This window comes from Octodon degus, unplaced genomic scaffold, assembly GCF_000260255.1.
Source record: "Octodon degus isolate 3935 unplaced genomic scaffold, OctDeg1.0 scaffold00060, whole genome shotgun sequence".
NCBI classification, from domain to species: domain Eukaryota; kingdom Metazoa; phylum Chordata; class Mammalia; order Rodentia; family Octodontidae; genus Octodon; species Octodon degus.
The window spans coordinates 4,302,956-4,321,862 of NW_004524636.1; the positions used below are offsets into that span (position 1 = coordinate 4,302,956).

At 42.3% G+C, this 18,907-nt stretch overlaps 1 protein-coding gene across 3 annotated transcripts in view; it reads left to right on the plus strand.

The window, feature by feature from the left end:
- Positions 1 to 18,907, plus strand: part of Mcm8 (minichromosome maintenance 8 homologous recombination repair factor) — a 45,420-nt gene that overhangs the window by 19,468 nt on the left and 7,045 nt on the right. For all 3 annotated transcript variants that reach the window (XM_004634282.2, XM_023718596.1, XM_023718595.1), the window contains exons 8-17: positions 1,816 to 1,901; positions 6,173 to 6,324; positions 6,554 to 6,749; positions 8,387 to 8,417; positions 9,227 to 9,367; positions 12,384 to 12,525; positions 13,964 to 14,159; positions 16,380 to 16,599; positions 17,101 to 17,310; positions 18,142 to 18,218. In XM_004634282.2, coding sequence (XP_004634339.1) covers positions 1,816 to 1,901; positions 6,173 to 6,324; positions 6,554 to 6,749; positions 8,387 to 8,417; positions 9,227 to 9,367; positions 12,384 to 12,525; positions 13,964 to 14,159; positions 16,380 to 16,599; positions 17,101 to 17,310; positions 18,142 to 18,218 — 1,451 coding nt within the window. The remainder of the gene's footprint in view (positions 1 to 1,815; positions 1,902 to 6,172; positions 6,325 to 6,553; positions 6,750 to 8,386; positions 8,418 to 9,226; positions 9,368 to 12,383; positions 12,526 to 13,963; positions 14,160 to 16,379; positions 16,600 to 17,100; positions 17,311 to 18,141; positions 18,219 to 18,907) is intronic.

Consider the following 18,907-nt stretch of genomic DNA (forward strand, 5'->3'; position numbering starts at 1 on the left):
ATTGTGTGTGTGTGTGTGGCCAGCTCAGCCCACCAGGGGGCGGGGCCGGCTGGCATGTGGTGCTGGAGGATTGAACCGTGGTCCCTGTGCTTTGCCAAGCTTGTTTCAAGTAGGTGCTTTAGACCACTGAGCCATCTCTCCAGCCCCTCATTGCTTTCTTGGAGGAGTTCTTTTTATATGCTAGGTATGGACTCATTGTTGGTTGTTTTTTTTTTTTGAGGAACCGGGGATTGAACTCAGGCCCTTGAGCTTGCCAGGGAAGCACGTATTCCACTGAGCCATCTCCCCGGCCCCTCATTGTTGGTTTTATTTGTTATAGAAATCCTGGCCTTTGGTTTGTCTTAACTTTGTGGGGGTTTTTGCTGTACAGTTTTACATTCTGACACAATTTGGTGGGTCTTTTGCTCATAACTTAAGCTTTATTGCTTATGTAAGAAGCCCTTCCTTACCTGAGCATTATAAACATTTTGCATATTTTTCTCCCCTTTTATTTTTTTGAGACAGGTTCTTGCTATGAGGTTGAGGCTGGCCTTGAACTCATTAGGTAGCCAGGCCTGCATGAACCTCCTGAGTACTGGAATTGCAGGCATGCACCACCAGGCCCAGCTTCATTTTTTCTAATATTGTAAACCTTTTACTTATCTGACATTTAATTTCTTTCTTTCTTTTTTTCTTTCTTAAATTGTTCGGTACAGGGTCTCACTGTGCAGCTCAGACTCATAGTGATCCTCCTGTTTTCAGCCTCCCCAGTGCTAGGATTACAGGTGTGCACCACCATGCCCAGCCTTGGTGGCCAGCTCACCGCACCCAGGGGTGGGGCTGGAGCCAGCACCAGAGCAGCATTTGGTATTGGGGATTGAACCTCAGTCCTTGAGCTTGCCTAAGCAGGTGCGTAGCCTGCTGAGCTATCTTACTGATCCTGACATGTAATTTCATGAATGGCACAAAACCAAGTAATCTGATGCGTGATTTCTGTCGGTTAGGAATTTTTAAGAACCTACTTACTTGGGTGGTTCTGCTCCTGGTGTCTGTGGAGTCATAGTTAGAGATGACAGGTACAGCTGGTACAGCTAGGTGGTTGGGGCCAAGCAGGCCCCTCAGATGGCCCAGCTTTGGCTTTCCAATATAGCAAAGCAGCTGGGAGCACTTGGTCTGCTCTGACAGCCACAAGGTGAGGAGGTCCAGTTGACAGGCTCTGCCCCTCACAAGCTTGAGAAAAGCAGGCAGTGTCTGTTATGTTCTGATCACTGCAGAGAGAGTCACAAGGCTGGCCAGATGCTGGGAAAGGGAATGTGACACTCAATAGGGAGGGACAGAGTTCTAGAAATGTTGGAGGAGAAATTTTGCAGTCTTATTTGGAAAATATAGTCTGCCACCATGCCTGAGTTTATAAATGCGTCCTGAGGGCCCAAAGTTAGAGAAGTGACTGAGGAAAATGAACACAACTTGATAATATGGCAAGGACTGCCTGTGTGGAGCAGCAAATACAACGTACATACAGTGCAAAGGAGGCCAGATGGGAATGGGGGTTAAAGCCCTGGGAAAGGCTTTCAGAAAGAAGGTGGGCTGGGTCTGTGTGACTGAAGGGGCCCTCAGGGAGCCCACGGAGTGGCAGGCTTCTGGGCACAGAGCATGTGGTGTAAGGGTAGGAGCAGAGGGGCCAGCTGGAACCGTGCATTGAAAGTAAGTGACATTGAGTTGTTGCAGGAGGAAATGGAAAGGCATCACAGTATCCTAGTGGGTTTACTTGAATAAAATGCTGTCAGTTGAATTTTCCTAAGATGTGACTGTCACTACGCATTGCTCTCCTTGCAGTGTCCCGTGCCTGCCTGTCGTGGGAAGTCCTTCACACCTCTCCGCAGCTCTCCCCTCACAGTGACCATGGACTGGCAGTCAATCAAGTAAGCCACAGGCCATTAAGGGAAAGGCAGGATTTAGGGTCTCTCCTCGTGCTGTTTCAGGATGTAACTTCACACTATAGACAGTGGGGAGTCGGGTAGTAGGTACATTTGAAGGAAAGTTTGTTTGGTACAGGGCCTCTCTTCACAGCTTGCACTCCTAGTGATCCTGCTGTCTCAGCCTCCTCGGCACTGGGATTACAGGCGTGCACCACCATGCCTGGCATGGTATGTGGTTTTGTGACTCTAGTCTGGGTCCTTACACTTGCCAGGCAGGTGCTTAGACCACTGAGCTATCTCCCCAGCCCCTTGAGGGAAAAGTTTCTGTGTTGAAATAATGGTCTTGATCAGAAAGATTGATTTCTCAGATTTTGGAAAGAATGTAAAAATTTTGTCGAGTGGCTTTTGAGAAGTTTTCCATTTTAAATCAGAGATGTAATTCATCAAACTGGATGGAGGCCATAAATGAGGCTGTGTGATCCATTTTATCATGAGCGTCACAGAAGGACACCGAGGCTTCTGGACGGAAAAGCCTGGCTCAGGCCTCTTCCTTCCATGCTCTCACTGTCCTCTAGGCATTTTATACCATTTGCTATATGTTTTGTTTAAGATTTGGGGGGCCTGCCCCTTAGCTCAGTTCTTTATTTTTTTTTTTATTTATTTTTTATTTTTATTTTTTTTAATTTATTTATTTAGTGTGTGTGTGTGGCCAGCTCAGCCCACTAGGGGGCGGGGCTGGCTGGCATGTGGTGCTGGGGATTGAACCGCGGTCCCTGTGCTCTGCTAAGCTTGTTCTAAGTAGGTGCTTTAGACCCCTGAGCCATCTCACCAGCCCTAGCTCAGTTCTTTAAATGGCTGCTTTAACAAAGCCGTCAGGCTCAGGTTGCTGTGGTTCGATCCCCACAACCCAAGCCAGCCAAACCTGCCCAAGTTGGAGACCAGCTTGGGCTAGAAAGTGAGCTCCAGGCCAGCCTGAGCTGCATAACAAGACCGTCTTAAAAAAAAATAATAATAATAATAAGTTTTTGGTTTTTGCTGCCATGTAAATCTATACTTTTGCAAGTCAGGTAATTTTCTCTCTGTATTTTACCCAGTAAATTACTCCTTTTTTTCACCTAGGCATAGGTGAAACATCCCTAAACATAAAATAATGAATAGTAGTTTTGTTTTTTTTTTTAATAAGAGGGCTCTCTGGGACTCTAAAAGACTAAGAAACTAGACAAAAGATGAAGTGGTTTAGTACCACACCTTGTCCTAGGTCTACCCCACCTTCCTGATAGGTTAGGATATAGCACAGTGGTGGAGTACTGCCTGCTATTACAAAAAACAGAAATGATTTTAAAAACCTTTTTCTTGAGTCTTTAAAAATATGTTTTGTCTAAAGTAATTTTAAAATGAGGTACAGAAAACTTGGCTAGGCAGCCAGGTACAGTGGTGCATGCCTGCAATCCCAGCTTTTAGGGCAAGAGGATTATCATTAGTTCAAGGCCAGTGTAAATTACATAGTAAATTTCAGGGCAGCCTAAACTACATAGTGAGAGCCTGCCTCAAAAACAAAAAAAAAAAGAAAGAAAGAAAGACAGTATTAGCTTATTATGTAATTGTTTTATTTATAATTAGTGACTTTCTGCCTTAGAAGAAAGGTTTCCTTTCTGCCACACAGAGCTAATTCAGTTTCTCTTTTTTCCTGAGGCTTAGGTTGGGATGGTTGCGCAGGAATGAAATTATTGTTTCTCAGTTAATGCACTGCACACATGTGCATCAAGGGGGTGGCGTTATGATGTGTCTCAAAGCCTTCCAGCTGCTGCACACCCTGTTTACCCTGTTCTTGAAAGTTCATCTACTGATAGCTGCCATGACATATAGCAAGTTTGTTGGTGTCTTCACATTGTCAGTAAAACTTTGGGCATAGGTAAACATGTGAAGAAAATTAAAAGGAAGGCGGTAAGCTGGTTATTGTGTAAGCATTACAAGTGGTAAGGTAAGAAGTATTTTTAAATGAAACAAAAATTTGTTTTTATTGTGTTCTGGGATAGAGTAGGACCCACAGAGTTAGCTGCTGGCATCCTGGCTCCCAGCTTGATCTTGTTGCTGTTGCTTGTATGTTTTTTGAGACAGGGTCTCACTGTGCTCTTGAACTCACTGTGTAGCACAGGCTGGCCTTGAACGCTTGGCAGATCTGCTTCAGCTTCCTGAATGTAGGGATTATAGGTGTGTAGCACCATGCCTGGCTGAGTTGGTCTCTAATCTATAGCCCTGCTTTATGCTGGGATTTTCTTTGTCACACTGCTAGGGTCAGGCCCCCATTTTCTTGAATATTGTCTTCTATAATCTTGTTTTTCTAGAGAAATTCTCAAGAATAGGATGTAAAACCTTCTGGGTCCTTGAATGTCTGTAAATGCCTGTATTTGGATCTCAGCCTGTCGGGGACCACAAGATAGCTCAGTGAATTAAAGTGCCTGCTTAGGGAAGCTTAGGCAGTGTAGGGACCAGGGTTCAATCCCCAGCACCGCATTGCCGGGCCAGCCCTGTCCCCAGGGTGGGCTGAGCCAGCCACAAAAAAAAAAATCTGGATGTTAGTCTCGCTGCCAACGTCTGATTTGTTCAGTCTGTTTTCCCTGCTGTTGGTGAGGGGTGTGATGCTGGTCTGACTCCATTCCTTTGGTGCAACTGGACTTCCACTCTCCATAGTTTCTGCATTTGTATGCTCCTAGTCAGGAGTGGGGCTGTCTGGTTTGTCTTCCTTTCTAACATGGACAGACCCTTTGTCCTCGAGTTGTCTTCCACTGTACAGTGCCTGGCTTCTCACCAGCTGCAGCCTTTGGCTTGTTCCCTTGTCTAAACTTTTGCCCACATTTTCTTTGTTCTATTTTCTAAATTTCTTTGGCTTTTTAAAATATCTGTCCTATAGACAGATAATGTTTTATATATAGAGAGAGATATATTATTATTTTCAGTTTTCTTGATCTCGCAGTTGTTTTCCCATAATCCCTTTCTTAGAGCAGCTAATTTGGTTTGGTTTTGTTTTGTTTTGTTTTGTTTTGTTTTGCAGAACCAGGGATTGAACTCAGGCCCTTGCGCTTGCCAGGGAAGCGCTTATTCCACTGAGCCATCTCCCTGGCCCCTAATTTGTTTTTTTAAGCTAGCAACATTTTCTCGAAACTATCAAGCAGGAAAAAATAAAAAGATTTAAAAAACCTAAGCAGGGTATTTTTTTTAATGTTCTTCTGAATTACTACCATTTCATTCTCAAATATCTGATTAGAAATTACTTAGAGTAGGTAGGACTGGTTTTATTTTTGTTGTTCTTTTTGCTTTTGTTTTGAGATAGGATTTCTCTGTGTAGTTCAGGCTACAATCACTATCTAGCCCAGGCTGACTTCAAATTTGTGATCCTCCTGCCTCAACCTTCTGAGTGCTAGGATTACAGGTGAGCACTACCATGCCCAGCAGTCATTTGCTGTTTCATAGTTAGGCTTTGTGTTGTTGTTGTTAAGAGGCCCTGAATAAGTAGGAGTCTTCAGTATTCTGAATGTGGAGTTTGTTTTTGAGATAAGCTCTTGCTATGTGTTTGGTGCAGGCTTTGAACTTGCAGTGATCCTCCTGCCTCAGCCTCCTGAGTGTTGGGATTATGGATGTATACCACTATGTTTTGTGTTTTATGGATTTTTTTAAATTTGAGCTTCTCAAATACCAGAAAGAGGGGCTTTTTCTTGGAGCTCTGATGGTTTTACTGGACACCTTCCCTTCGATCAGAGAAGAAGTATGTGTGTTCCTGTCCAGCACTGGTCTAGGTTTCCAGGTGGCAAAGTCCTCTTTCCCTCTATGGCTGTCCACCTGTCTTTCAAAAGGACTCTGAGCCCTGTTGTCACATGCCGAGGACTCTGATGTGTGTTCCCTGTGGCCCCCACTTCTCTTTATTCCTGTACTTTTTACCAGTGTATGTCCTGGGCTTCATTTTCTGTCATCCATTGTTGTTCCCTATTTGCTATTGTCAAGAAAAGTGACTGCTGTGCTTTTGGCATTGCTGAGGACTTCTCTGTGTCCCCAGAACATCTCTTTATCCTTTTAAGGACTCATTTTGTGGACCTGTGGAGGAGGTGAGGCAAAGACCCTGTTCATGCTGCCATACCACAGTAATTATGGATTCACCACCAAACTTTTTTTGAGGCTAGTCTGTCCTGCTCAGCGCCATGTGGACCTTGAACAGTTCATCTTTAGGGGGATAACTGCAACTACGTGTGTATGCTAACCAAAAGTTGTTCAACATTTAGAATCCAGGAGCTCATGTCTGATACTCATCGAGAAGCAGGTCGGATTCCACGCACAATAGAATGTGAGCTTGTTCATGACCTGGTAGATAGCTGTGTCCCAGGAGACATGGTGACCATCACCGGTACTGTCAAAGTCTCAAATGCTGAAGAAGGTATGGGTGACTTTTCCTGATTATGATTGTCTTTCAGTAATGATTTGTCAGTAATCATCTTTTCTCTTTATAAGGTACTTCTGAACCTCAAATAATGTAGGGATTTCCTTGTTGCTTACATAAGATGAAACTGAAGGTTTATAACTCACTGTGATTTGTTAATATCCTAGTGGAGTCATTGTGAGGAAATGCGAATACTAATACTATATTTAATATTTTAAATTTATAGGATCACGAAGTAAGAATGACAAGTGCATGTTCCTTTTGTACATTGAAGCAAATTCTGTTAGCAATAACAAAGGCCAGAAAACCGAGACTTGTGAGGACAGCTGTAAGCATGGAACATTGATAGAGTTCTCACTAAAGGACTTCTATGCCATCCAGGAGATTCAAGCTGAAGAAAACCTGTTTAAACTCATTGTCAAGTATGTATGCGGCTCCGAGAGCACACCGCCTGTGTACCTGTCAGGCACTCTTGGCTTTAGGTAGCAAAACTCAGGTTCAGTCCCTGGTAATAAATAGATCCACATAAAAAAGAAGGAAAGTTGGGGCTGGGGAGATGGCTCAGTAGAATAAGCGCTTCCCTGGCAAGTGCAAGGGCCTGAGTTCAATCCCCAGCTCCGCAAAAAAAAAAAAAAAGAAAAAAGAAGGAAAGCTTGGGCGTGGTTGCTCACACCTGTGGTTCCAGCATTCGGGAGGCTGGGCCAGGAGGATTGTTGTGAGTTCCAGGCCAGCCTTGGCCACATAGTGAATTTAAGGTCAGCCTGGACTGCATAGTGAGATCCTATCTCAGTCAGTCAATAAAAGGAGGGAGAGAGATAGAACAATTTTGACCTATGTCAGATAATGTGGAAGATGCTAAGAGGGGAATAGAAAGGATAGTGTAAAGTTATATGTTCTAGTTGAGATTCCTTTGAATTGATTTAGTTTAGATCATGTGTATGGGGTGAGCCCCAAACCAGCAGTAGAGGAAGAGGGAGGACACAGAAGGGATGGATGGCAGGGTGGTGCCCTAGTGAACTGCTCACCACTAGTATCCAGGATATAATTACTCTGAGGGCTCTGAGGTTTTTTGTTTGTTTTTGAGACAGGGTTTCACTATGCAGTTCAGTAGCCCAGGCTGGTCTTAAACTTGCAAGGATCCTCCCCCTGCCTCATCTTCCCAAGTGCTGGGATTATAGGCATGTGCCATGCTCTGAGGACTCTGGATTACTGCCTTGTGTGAAGTTGGCTTCAGTGTTTGTTCTTCAGAGGGCCTCATATTGGAGTTGCTTCAAGGATGTGAGAAGCCTACCACTTGTGGCTGGCCCATCCTGCCTGCTTTGGATGCTCCTGTGGCCGCAGAAAGGCTCTGCAGACTGCTTCTGGTGAAAACCAATGGTGCTTAGCACCTGCACAGAGTGTCTGGGGCTGTGGGTGGGACACCAGCACCCCACTTTAAAATAAGATCTCAGTGGGTAGTTCAGTTTGGCTTTTAGCTTACTGTGGAGCCCAGATTGTCCTTGAACTTGCAGTGATCCCTCTGCCTCAGGAGGATCTTACGTGTTTCTTCACATAAGATACACTATTTTTTTTTTTTTTTTTTTTTGTGGAACCAGGGATTGAACTCAGGCCCTTGCACTTGCCAGAGAAGCACTTAGTCCACTGAGCCATCTCCCTAGCCCCAAGATACAATATCTTGTGCCCAAAGTGGAGGTGTCAGTGTGGTGCATCTCACTGACTGCTGACTGATTTGGGTGGGGTCCCTGGAGTTGAAGCAGTGCTGGCTTACAGGCATCCACCGTCACACCCAGCTGGGTGTGTGTCAGGGGGTATTTGGGACTTTAAATGCTCTGCAAGTACCCTGTCTCCCCTATACAGACACAGTGTTTAAAGCATTAATCCTTTTCTAGTTTAACCAGGACCTTTTAGGAATTCATTATAAAAATAAAATTTATTAAGTTACTTGAAGGGATAAAATATTTTCTGTATTTATCTGTATTGCTCAATAAAACAAATTGTAATTTCCTAATGGATTAATGAAGTATATGTTAGATTTTATAAGTTGTGTTTTATTTTTCAGCTCACTTTGCCCTGTGATTTTTGGTCATGAGGTAAGTATTTCATCTTCACTCAAAAATATATAAAGTCTACAAAAATAATACTTCAGAAAAATAGCTAATTTATGTTAGCTAGTTATTCATATTTATATATGAATCTTAATTCTTCATAGATTAGTGTGGCTGCTGGGTGTGGTGGCACACACATGTAATCTCAGCACATAAGAAGTTGAGGCAGGAGGAGTGCTGAGAGCTTGCGCCTAGCCCAGGTTACATAGTGAGTTCAAGGACAGCCTGAAATACATATAGAGCTCATCTCAATAAAAGAAGAGAGAAGAAAAGAAAAGAAAACAACCAAGCTTGTATAATATAATGGAGGATCTTCATCCTAGAAATAACTGCGGCCTGTTCTTCAGGAACAAGGCCACTCCCCAAATTGCAAAGCATGTGCTGGTTCCTGTGCTAACTTCGTGTGTCCAGTCACATTAGGAGCTCATGCCTGTGCAGGAGTTTTATCTTGCAAAGGGCTGCAGTTTGCCTTCTGCATCACTGGTTTTTCTCTTGGTTGCTATGTGGTTCAGGCCAGCCTTGAACTCACTCCAGGGCCCAGGCTGGCCTCAACTAACAGTGATCCTCCTGCCTCAGCCTCTCAACACAGGCATGCAGCACCATGCCTGGCTTTTTAATGATGCGTTATAGAAGTTTATGTTTCTATAATTTTGTTATAAAAATTTAAAATTTCAGTCAGGCTTAAACATTATATCCCTAAACAAATCAGTGTTGTAAAACAGAAGCAAAGATACTGTGCCCCTTTTGCTAGTTATCTTTATGTTTTTCCTTTTCCCTCTCTTTTCACACTTGAGCTTGTTAAAGCAGGCTTGGCACTGGCACTCTTCGGAGGTAGCCAGAAATATGCAGATGACAAAAACAGAATTCCAATTCGAGGAGACCCACATGTCCTTGTCGTTGGAGATCCAGGCCTTGGAAAGAGTCAGATGTTGCAGGTAGGAAATTGGTACTTTAGTATTTGACCTTTTGCTTATAAAACATGAACCACTGACATGTGCATTTTCTCAGAGCATGGACTATGTTCTGGAGGATCTTGTCCATTGGTAGTGTAGGAGAGCTGGATATGTATGTCATATGCAGTGTGTATCTGACCCTGTCTGCAGGCCGAGCCAGGGTCCTGTCACACAGGTTGCACAGCTTCCTGCTGAGAAAACAGTATAAAATGTGAACCAGTTCCAACACTTTTGTGGAGGTACTTGGCAATGTTTTGTTAGTGTGCATTGTTCAGAAGTGATCTCACCTCTGACCAAAACAGTTAAGGCATTAAAACAGGACCACCCACTGTGCATGGTGATGCACACCTGTAATCCAGCGCTCGAGAAGCTGAGCCAGAAGGATTGTTGTAAGTTGGAGATCAGCCTGGGCTACAAAGTGAGCTCAAGGCCAGCCTGAACTGTATATCAGGACCCTGTCTCAGAAAGAAAAAACAAAAAAAGCCCAGGACCATCCATTCTTGTTCCTGTAAGTACAGCAGCACTGTCCAGAGCTTTAAGACTAGTCTGACAAAGGAAAGGAAATCTGTGCTTCTCCTTGGTTCTTTTGGAGTCCAAAGCAAAGCAACTTTGGTGCCTCTTCAGTAGTTATTGGTCACTGAGGAGAGCCTGCCTCTGCCGGCAGCCATTTCACACCTTGGTTGGTATTGTCTGAAAGGTGCTGCTTATGGGGACATGTGTAGCTTCCTATAAGTGATACCTGGAAGCTATCCACAATGTCCTTTCTAAGAAGGCTTTGCAAACTCCTTTCATCCTCACCCAATACGGAAAATGTGCCTAGGTTGAGGGCTTCCCAGCCCTTTGGTATGTAACAGCATGTAGCTGCTGTATCTTTGCACATCAGAATCACCTTTGGAGCTCTGTAAAGATGCTGTAGCCGATCCCAGGCAAATGAATTAAGAGTGTCCTACTGTTTGCACACGTGCAGCCCCCATAGGCAATTCTGATGTGCAGCCAGGGCTGAGAACCAGACAGCTCAGGTACTATAGGTAGAAGCCCTGCTTATCCCCAGTGGTTACTTGCACTGATGATTGAGTTTATGCATGTTGTCTTCACAATCTACCCTTCATGTATGAGTCATCTTCATTCCCCGAGTGCTAAACCCATCATCATTGTAATGCCATTAAAAACCTTTCTATGCCTCTGACCAGCTGAGCTTCCTTTTAAAAGGAAGTACATTCTGAGCACTTGCCACAGCCCAAGGTAAAGAGAACTGCGGTAAAGAGTTCTTGCTTGTAGGTGAAACAAAAGCCATGATAAAGATGGAAGCAGGATTGTTAGCCACAGCATACAGGGAAGAGGGACCTGCAGGGATCGGAACTGTTACACCTCTCTTTTCTATCTTTGTCACATACAGTAAGTCCCAGTTCCATTCCACTTAAGAACCAGTTCCATTCCAAAGAATGGTTTGTAAGTCAGATTTGTTCCTAAGCCGAAAAAGTGAGTCTTACACAGTTATTCACCTATGAAAGTCTGCATTTCAAATATTTGTAAGTTGGGGACTTACTCTATGAATGTGGTGCCTCTGTTCATGAACTCAGTTGTCTCCACATTCGGTTGCAAACTGAACTGGACAAGAACTGAATCAAATTTCCCCATAAAGTCAGTGTTGGACCTAACCGTTGGATTTGATTCGGCTCTTGTCCAGCTTGCTTTGTGACCAGCATCGTGGTCTGTGTGACTTTGGAATTGGTGTACTATAGGCTTACCCCCAGTGGCTACCTGCACCGATGATTGAGTTTATGCATGTTGTCCAAGTACATAAGAGTTTCATTTTTCTCTAGTCTATTTAGGAAATATTTCTTGGCAGATAGATGGTTGTGAACAACATTTAATGGTACTGAACAATGAAAATGTTTTAATACCAAGAAATGACATCGTTAATTTTTCAACCTCAAATGATGCTTTTAAAACTCTTGGCTCACTTTAAAAATAGAAGTTGAAATATAAATGGAAATTTAACGATTTTAAACATTGGAAGATACTGCATGTAAATCCCACTAAGTCAGATGTTTCAAAATTAGGCTAACACTGCATTATAAACTGTTTATATTTGTAACCTGTTTTTCTTACAACGATTTAGTAAACAATTTAGTAAATCATTCTCAAGGCACTGTCAGTACAGCTTCCCAAGAAGACTAAGAAATAAGGAGTTGCAAGTAATGACTATGAACTTACTGTTTACTGAGCCAGCACTGTACAGTCCTTGGGGGTGTGCACTGCGTGAACCCACAGTGCACTTCTGATGTGATACCGGAGTGCCACTGCCTGGAGTCAGGCAGGGTACAGCCACACTCAGTGCCTGTGCTGAGCACCTGTGATGTGCCAGGTGCCAGGCTAACCGCCTTGCATAGACGGTGTTATTTATCATTTGCCCCTCAGGGCAGTACTACAGTGGTGCAGTGAGGTCTGGTGTGTGGTGATGCAGCCCTGTCTGGCTCCAGAGATCTGATTTAGCTGTGTGCACTGTTTACTTTTCTGGCAAACCTTGCCTGCTCAGAGAGTGGAGGCACATGAAACCATTTCATTACTTCACATTTAGTGCTCGCTTTGGCAACATTTATACTAAAATTGGAACGATATCTGACATTTAAAGAAGAATGGGAGCTTTTGGAATTAAAACTGGTACTCAGGATTTGGTATTTGAACTTGAAAATTAAGCATAACAAAATTATATTGAGTATTGGGCCTCTAGAGCCAGGCTATGCTGGTTTGACTGAATCCTGGCCTCCCTCCTTCTTAGCTATGTGGTTTCTGTAGCTTCTCCTTATTCTTAGGAGGCCTTGGTTTCTACTACAGTAAGCCAGGACATATTGCCTGCTTCTTTAGTGGTGGTGCAGATTATTCAGTAAAGCTCTTACAACAAAACCAGGCATAGAGGTAACAGTCAGGAACGGTTTACCATTAGCTGTTATTTCCATTTCACTCGGAATGATCCTATACACTTCTTGCTCGGTAGGCGGTGTGCAACGTAGCTCCACGTGGCGTGTACGTCTGTGGCAACACCACCACAGCCTCTGGGCTAACTGTAACTCTTTCAAAAGACAATTCCTCTGGCGACTTTGCTTTGGAAGCTGGTGCCCTGGTACTTGGCGATCAAGGTGAGAGACCAATGGGGATGATAACCAGTGACACCAGGGTTGCTCCCTGTCCCTCTCTTTTCTTCCCTATTCTAATCAGCAGTTATTTTTCCTGCGCATTGTCAAGCTAATAAGCCTTTCTTCCTCAGCTGCCTGGTAGGGGAAGGATGCTATGAGTATGTCACTCATAGGTGACATATGACATCCCTGGCACAACAATGCCTCGTTCAGTGGTGATATTGTGCTAGGTTGAAGACACTCACTTCAGGAGACAGGCAGTCTTGGTACGAAGAATGCATGCTTGGAGTCTTCTGACCATAGATAATGGTTTTCCTAAATCATGTGTTCCACTGTCCCCAAAGACCTAGCCCAATAGCACCTTGCCTCCTAAAGCTGTTGCACATTTCCCTTTTTACAAATATATCCCACTCCAGAAAACTCAGATAATTATGCATATTTCATATGGTTGTTGAAGTGTTTGTCTTGACTATATATATACATCGTGTGGGGTGGGGGGTACTTGGGACTGAAGCAAGTGCCTTTATACTGAGTTACATCCCCAACTCTAGTTTTTGAGACAGAGTGTTGCTAAGTTACACAAACTTGCCATTCCTCCTGCCTCAGTGTCCCAGGGTGCTGGGATGACAGGCATGGGCCACCATGGCAGGCCTGAATTATATATCTTATCTCACCTGTTTGAATTTAAATCCTTCAGCATTTAGAAGATCACTCTTGGATCTTTATTTTTATAACCCTTACAATATAGTGCTTTGCCTATGGAAATAGTGAATGAACAAATGTTATACAGAACTTAGTTAAATAAGGCAAGTAGGGCCGGCAAGATAACTCAGCAGACTAAGCACCTGCTTAATCAAGCACAGGGCCAGGGGTTCAGTCCCCAGCAGCACATGCCACGCTGGCCCTGCCCCTGTGCTTGCTGAGTCAGCCACCAAGACTAGGCATGTTTGCGTGCGCCCCTGTAATCCTAGCGCTGGGGAGGCTGAAAACAGAAGCAGTCTGAGGTGCACAGTTGGACCCTGTATGAAATACATAAAAAATAAATAAAAAATAAGGCAAGTGTATTTTTGCTGCATAACAAACAGTAATTCTCCATTGTTTGACAGTTTGTAATTTTATTTATTTATTTTTTTTAATTAAATTATTTATTTATTTATTCCTTTTGTGTGTGTGTGTGTGTGTGTGGCCAGCTCAGCCCACCAGGGGGCGGGGCTGGCTGGCATGTGGTGCTGGGGGATTGAACCGCGGTCCCTGTGCTTTGCCGAGTTTGTTCCAAGTAGGTGCTTTAGACCACTGAGCCATCTCTCCAGCCCCCGACAGTTTGTAATTTTAACTACTGGAATCACATGGAAATAATGCTTGATAGTGGAAAATTTCTATTTTGTAAAACTTGGAATTTGACCAAAAGAAAACACTTTTGTCTGTTCTCCTGTGACTGAAGGCATTTGCGGAATAGATGAGTTCGATAAGATGGGGAACCAGCACCAAGCCTTATTAGAAGCCATGGAACAGCAAAGCATTAGCCTTGCGAAGGCTGGTGTGGTCTGTAGCCTCCCTGCAAGAACTTCAGTGGTCGCTGCTGCGAACCCAGTTGGGGGACACTACAATAAAGCCAAGACAGTCTCTGAGAATTTAAAGTAAGTGTCTTCAAATGCGTCTACCTTCAGGCAGTGTCATAATTAACAAGGAAATGAATGAGGACCCACAGGGTAGTTCACGGAACAAGTGTCCAGTACATGTACAGAATTGTGCTTAAGTGCTACAAATTAAAACAATGAAATTTTCAGTGTTAATCATTGTTGACAAAGGAATGGAGAAGTAAGTTCTCATATGTACAACTTGGTACTTTGAACAATCATACTTGGTATGATTGTTGCAATGTTTTAAATGTATATTCCATTTGCTCAGCCATTCTGTTTTTAGGAATCCTCATAGAAATAGTTGAACAGGTGCCTAAAGATAGATTTATAGGGTGGATACTGCAGCATTGTTGATCACTGCCAAAATCAGAAGTTATGTAAAACTGCTGGGTGGTGGAAAGTAGCAGTTGTAAGGATGAAACTGGCTTCATGTGTACTGGTAAGGAGGGCGTGTGCACTTCACTGTTGAGAAGACTGTGCTACGTGCTTACATTGTAGTATGATCTCACTTTTTCAAAAACAGCCTTCTTACCTTAAGTATGAGCTTTACATTAGTTTTGTGTATGTTAAACAGAATGTGTGGAAAGAGGAAAACAGATTTAAGTGATACAAAAGTGAGCAAAAGGCAAAAGGGTGCTTCATAAGAAAGAAACATAAGTCTAGTGTGGAAAAAACTGTCTTTTTTTTTCCTGCAGTACAGATGTTTGAACTCTGACCTTGAGCCGGCCAGATAGCTCAGTGGATTAAAGTACCTGCTTAGGCAGGTGCAGGGGTCAGGGGTTTGATCCTCTGGCATGCTGTGCTGGCCTGCCCCTTTGGCGTGCTGAGGTGGCGATAGAGACGGCGCACGCACCTGTAATCCTAGTGCGCTAGTGCTCTATTGCCAAGCTACATCCATTCGTCCTCGCCACCTCAACCCTCTTTTTCCTTTCTTTTTCCATTTTGAAACAAGATCTTGCCAAGTTGCCCAGAGTAGCCTTGAACTTTCAACCCTCCTGCCTCAGCCTCTTGAGGAGTAGCTGGGATTACAGATGTGTGCCACCATGCCTGGATAAAATTTTTTTTTTTTTTTTTTCTGTGAGACAGGATCTTGGTAAATTGTCCAGGCTAATCTTGAACTTGTGGACTCAAATTACCTTCCTGCCTCAGTTTCTCCAGTGCCTGTGACTACAGGGGTGCGCCACTGTCATGGCTAATTTCTTTTTTTTTCTTTTTGAAACAGTGTCTCACTATGCAGTTCAGGCTGGCCTTGAGCTCACTTTGTAGCCCAGTCAGGTCTCAAACTCACAATGATCCTCCTGCCTCAGCTTTCCAAGTGCTAGGATCACAGTGTCCGCCACCACACACAGCACTAATTTCTTAATGTTTTAATAATTTATACACTTACAATAAGAATATAGTCTTTGATACATTAAAAAATTACAATTTCACTTAGAGATTTGGAGGATTTCTGTACCATGCCCAACAAAAAATCCAATCTATTAGTTTTCCTTTATTTCCTCTGTTGCCTAATCTTCGAGTCTAAAGATCAGAAGGGAAAGAGGAGGAAACAGATGTGTTAATGTATATGTACCAACTCATCAGGATGAATATAATCAGTATACATGTACTATAATATAAACTTCTGAAAAAGAAAGATATTGAACAATAATCCCTGGGCCTTGAATTTTGGTTTTTCGTAGTATCACAAACGTGCTTTGATGTTTTAGTCGAATTCTTTACTCACTCTGAATTTCATTTTTTGCATATCAAATAGTGACCTTGAGTGATAGGTTCAGAAAAGATGACTAAATAGAATATAGCATTTTTGCTGTAATGACTCACGGCCATATAGCTGCCCTTTTAAGAAAAAGTTTAGAAGGGCCACACAGATTCAGTGTTTTGATGAGGCAAATGACAGAAAAGATTAAGAACCACTCAAATGCATAACCTCTGCTTCAACATACAGCATTGTGAGCAATAATGTGGCAGTAATGAACACAGAGAATTGGCCACGTCCTCAACCTGCCACGGGTAGGTGCTTATAAATCCTGTGTACATGGTGAAGGGCTTGGAGTAGCTGGAATATATTAAATTCAAAAGGCTGTTTGCTTATTCCTTTAAAGCTTCTGTTTTTGTTAACATAGAACTTGAACAGTAAACAGGTAAATAGTTTTTCTACATTTTCTGGTTGTTTTGATCCTACTCACTGTTTTTTCTTTCTTTCATGCTTCCTAGAATGGGGAGTGCTCTTCTCTCCAGATTCGACTTGGTCTTTATCCTGTTAGATACCCCAAATGAGCAGCATGATCATTTACTCTCTGAACATGTGATCGCAATAAGAGCTGGAAAGCAGAGAGCTGTTAGTAGCGCCACAGTAGCTCGTGTGAATAGCCAAGATTCAAATACTTCTGTACTTGAAGTGGTTTCTGAGAAACCATTATCAGAAAGACTAAAGGTACACATGCTTATTGTCAGTCATTCAGTTTGGTTCTACTTGAGTGTCGAAGCTCAGTGTGATGGGAGCTGGGTGGGGTGTAGCAGTAGAGGATGTGTTTGGCAGGCAGAGGCCCTGGGCTCCGTCCGCAGCACCACCACCACTGAACAATACCCAAAAAAACAGAAAGGTTCTGTGTGTAATTTACTGTAGAGCAGTGGTATGCAAACTTTCATACCAAAACTTGTTGTTTTGTGGGGAGATAGCTCAGCCACATAAGCACCTGCCTGGCAAGCACAAGGTCCTGCGTTTGATCCCCAGGACAAGAACAAAAAAGTCTTTGTATTGTGATAGTAGTTTGTATAAACTTACTTAAAATCATTTAAGTCAACAAAGTGATAGCTATAATTATAGCATTTGATTTACTTGGAGATATGTTTAATTTTATACTTATCTAAGTATTTAAGACAAAGATTTTATATGCTACTTATCTGATAACCGTGAGCCTTTCTGCCTTTACAGGTGGTTCCTGGAGAAACAATAGACCCAATTCCCCACCAGCTATTGAGGAAGTACATTGGCTATGCCCGCCAGTACGTCCACCCCAGGCTGTCCCCTGAAGCTGCTCAAGTTCTTCAAGATTTTTACCTGGAGCTCCGCAAACAGAGCCAGAGGTCAAACAGCTCACCAATAACTACGAGGCAGCTGGAGTCTCTGATTCGTCTAACAGAGGTTTATTTGCACATTCTTTTTTTGGTTTAAAGGGGATAGGACATAGTGTGATTTCTCTTGATAAATTTTCCTGTGCAATTGATTCAGGTTTTCTTCTTCCTGAGAAACATTACAAATTGGTAGATAAAAGCTTATAAAAAGATTTGGTCATATCTGTAATATGTTAGGGCATCTCCTTCTGTGTACAAGATCTGCTACTTATTATGCAACTTTTATATTCTTTTCATGACAGGCGATTCCGGGAGTATCTTAAAAGTAGCTATGCTAACTAGGATCTGGGATTCTAAGACAGGCAAAGGAGAACTTGGAATATGTCAAATATCTTGAGTATTTGATTTGATTACACATTGGGTCTATACAAGGATAGTACCTGCTTGCTAAGAGCAATGATATCTTTTCACATTGTGGAATTTAGAGATCTTGGGTAGCTCAGTCAGCTGAGTCAGATACTTGGGTTTTTTGCTTCTAAAATCTGATTAATTCTTAGTGTTTTAACAGACTGGCTAGGTATGATTTTTTTTTTTTTTTTTTTTAAGTAAAGGCAAGGAAAAACCAAGTATATTTCATAGTCAAATCTCCTAAGATGAACTCTCAGAAAAAGATGCCTGTAAAAGCAAGCTTTATTCACATTTTAAGCAAGTTACTTTTATACTCAAATTTTCTAATTTTTAAAAATTCTGATTTTTAGTATTATAGCTTCTCACAAGTCAGTTTTTATATAAATGAATAAATAAACTTAGACCATAACTCCTCAAACAACAGGGGATGTATTTATTATCTTAAACATATTATTATCTTTATGATCTTTAAAATGATTGCTTTTTTTCAAAGGCACGAGCAAGGCTAGAACTGAGGGAGAAGGCAACCAAAGAAGATGCTGAGGATATAGTTGAAATTATGAAATATAGGTAAGATTAAAGCGTACTATAAACTAATAAAAATTACTACGAATAATATTACAATAAAATTACTACCAATAATAAAAAGGTTTTTAAAGATAAAGTTTTATTTTTTTATTTTTTGCGGAACCGGGGATTGAACTCAGGCCCTTGCACTTGCCAGGGAAGCGCTTATTCCACTGAGCCATCTCCCCTGCCCCTAAAGATAAAATGTTAAATGTGCTGTTTTTAAATTAAACAGCAGGGGGCCAGGGAGATGGTTCAGTAGAGTAAGTGATTGCCTAGCAAGCACAAGGGCCTGAGTTCAATCCTTGGCTCTACCAAAAATTAAAACACTAAAAAAAATAAAATAAATTAAACAGCAGATTCTGGGCGTGGTGGCACATGCCTGTAATCCCAGCACTGGGGAGGCTGAAAACAGGAGGCTCACTACTAGTCCGAGCTGGTAGTGAGACCCTGTACTAGATACATAAAAAATGAAAATTAAAAAAAAAAATATTTTCAATTAAACAGCAATTATCTTCTGGCCTCAAATTATACTTTTAATTAGGCCAACTAAGATTACTTTCATTTAGCCCATTGGATCATTTATTTTTCTCTGAACAAACTTTTTGCTTTAAAATATTTCTGGCTGAAAAAATAAATAAAATATTTCTGACTAAAAAATAAATAAATAAATAAAATATTTCTGGGCTGGG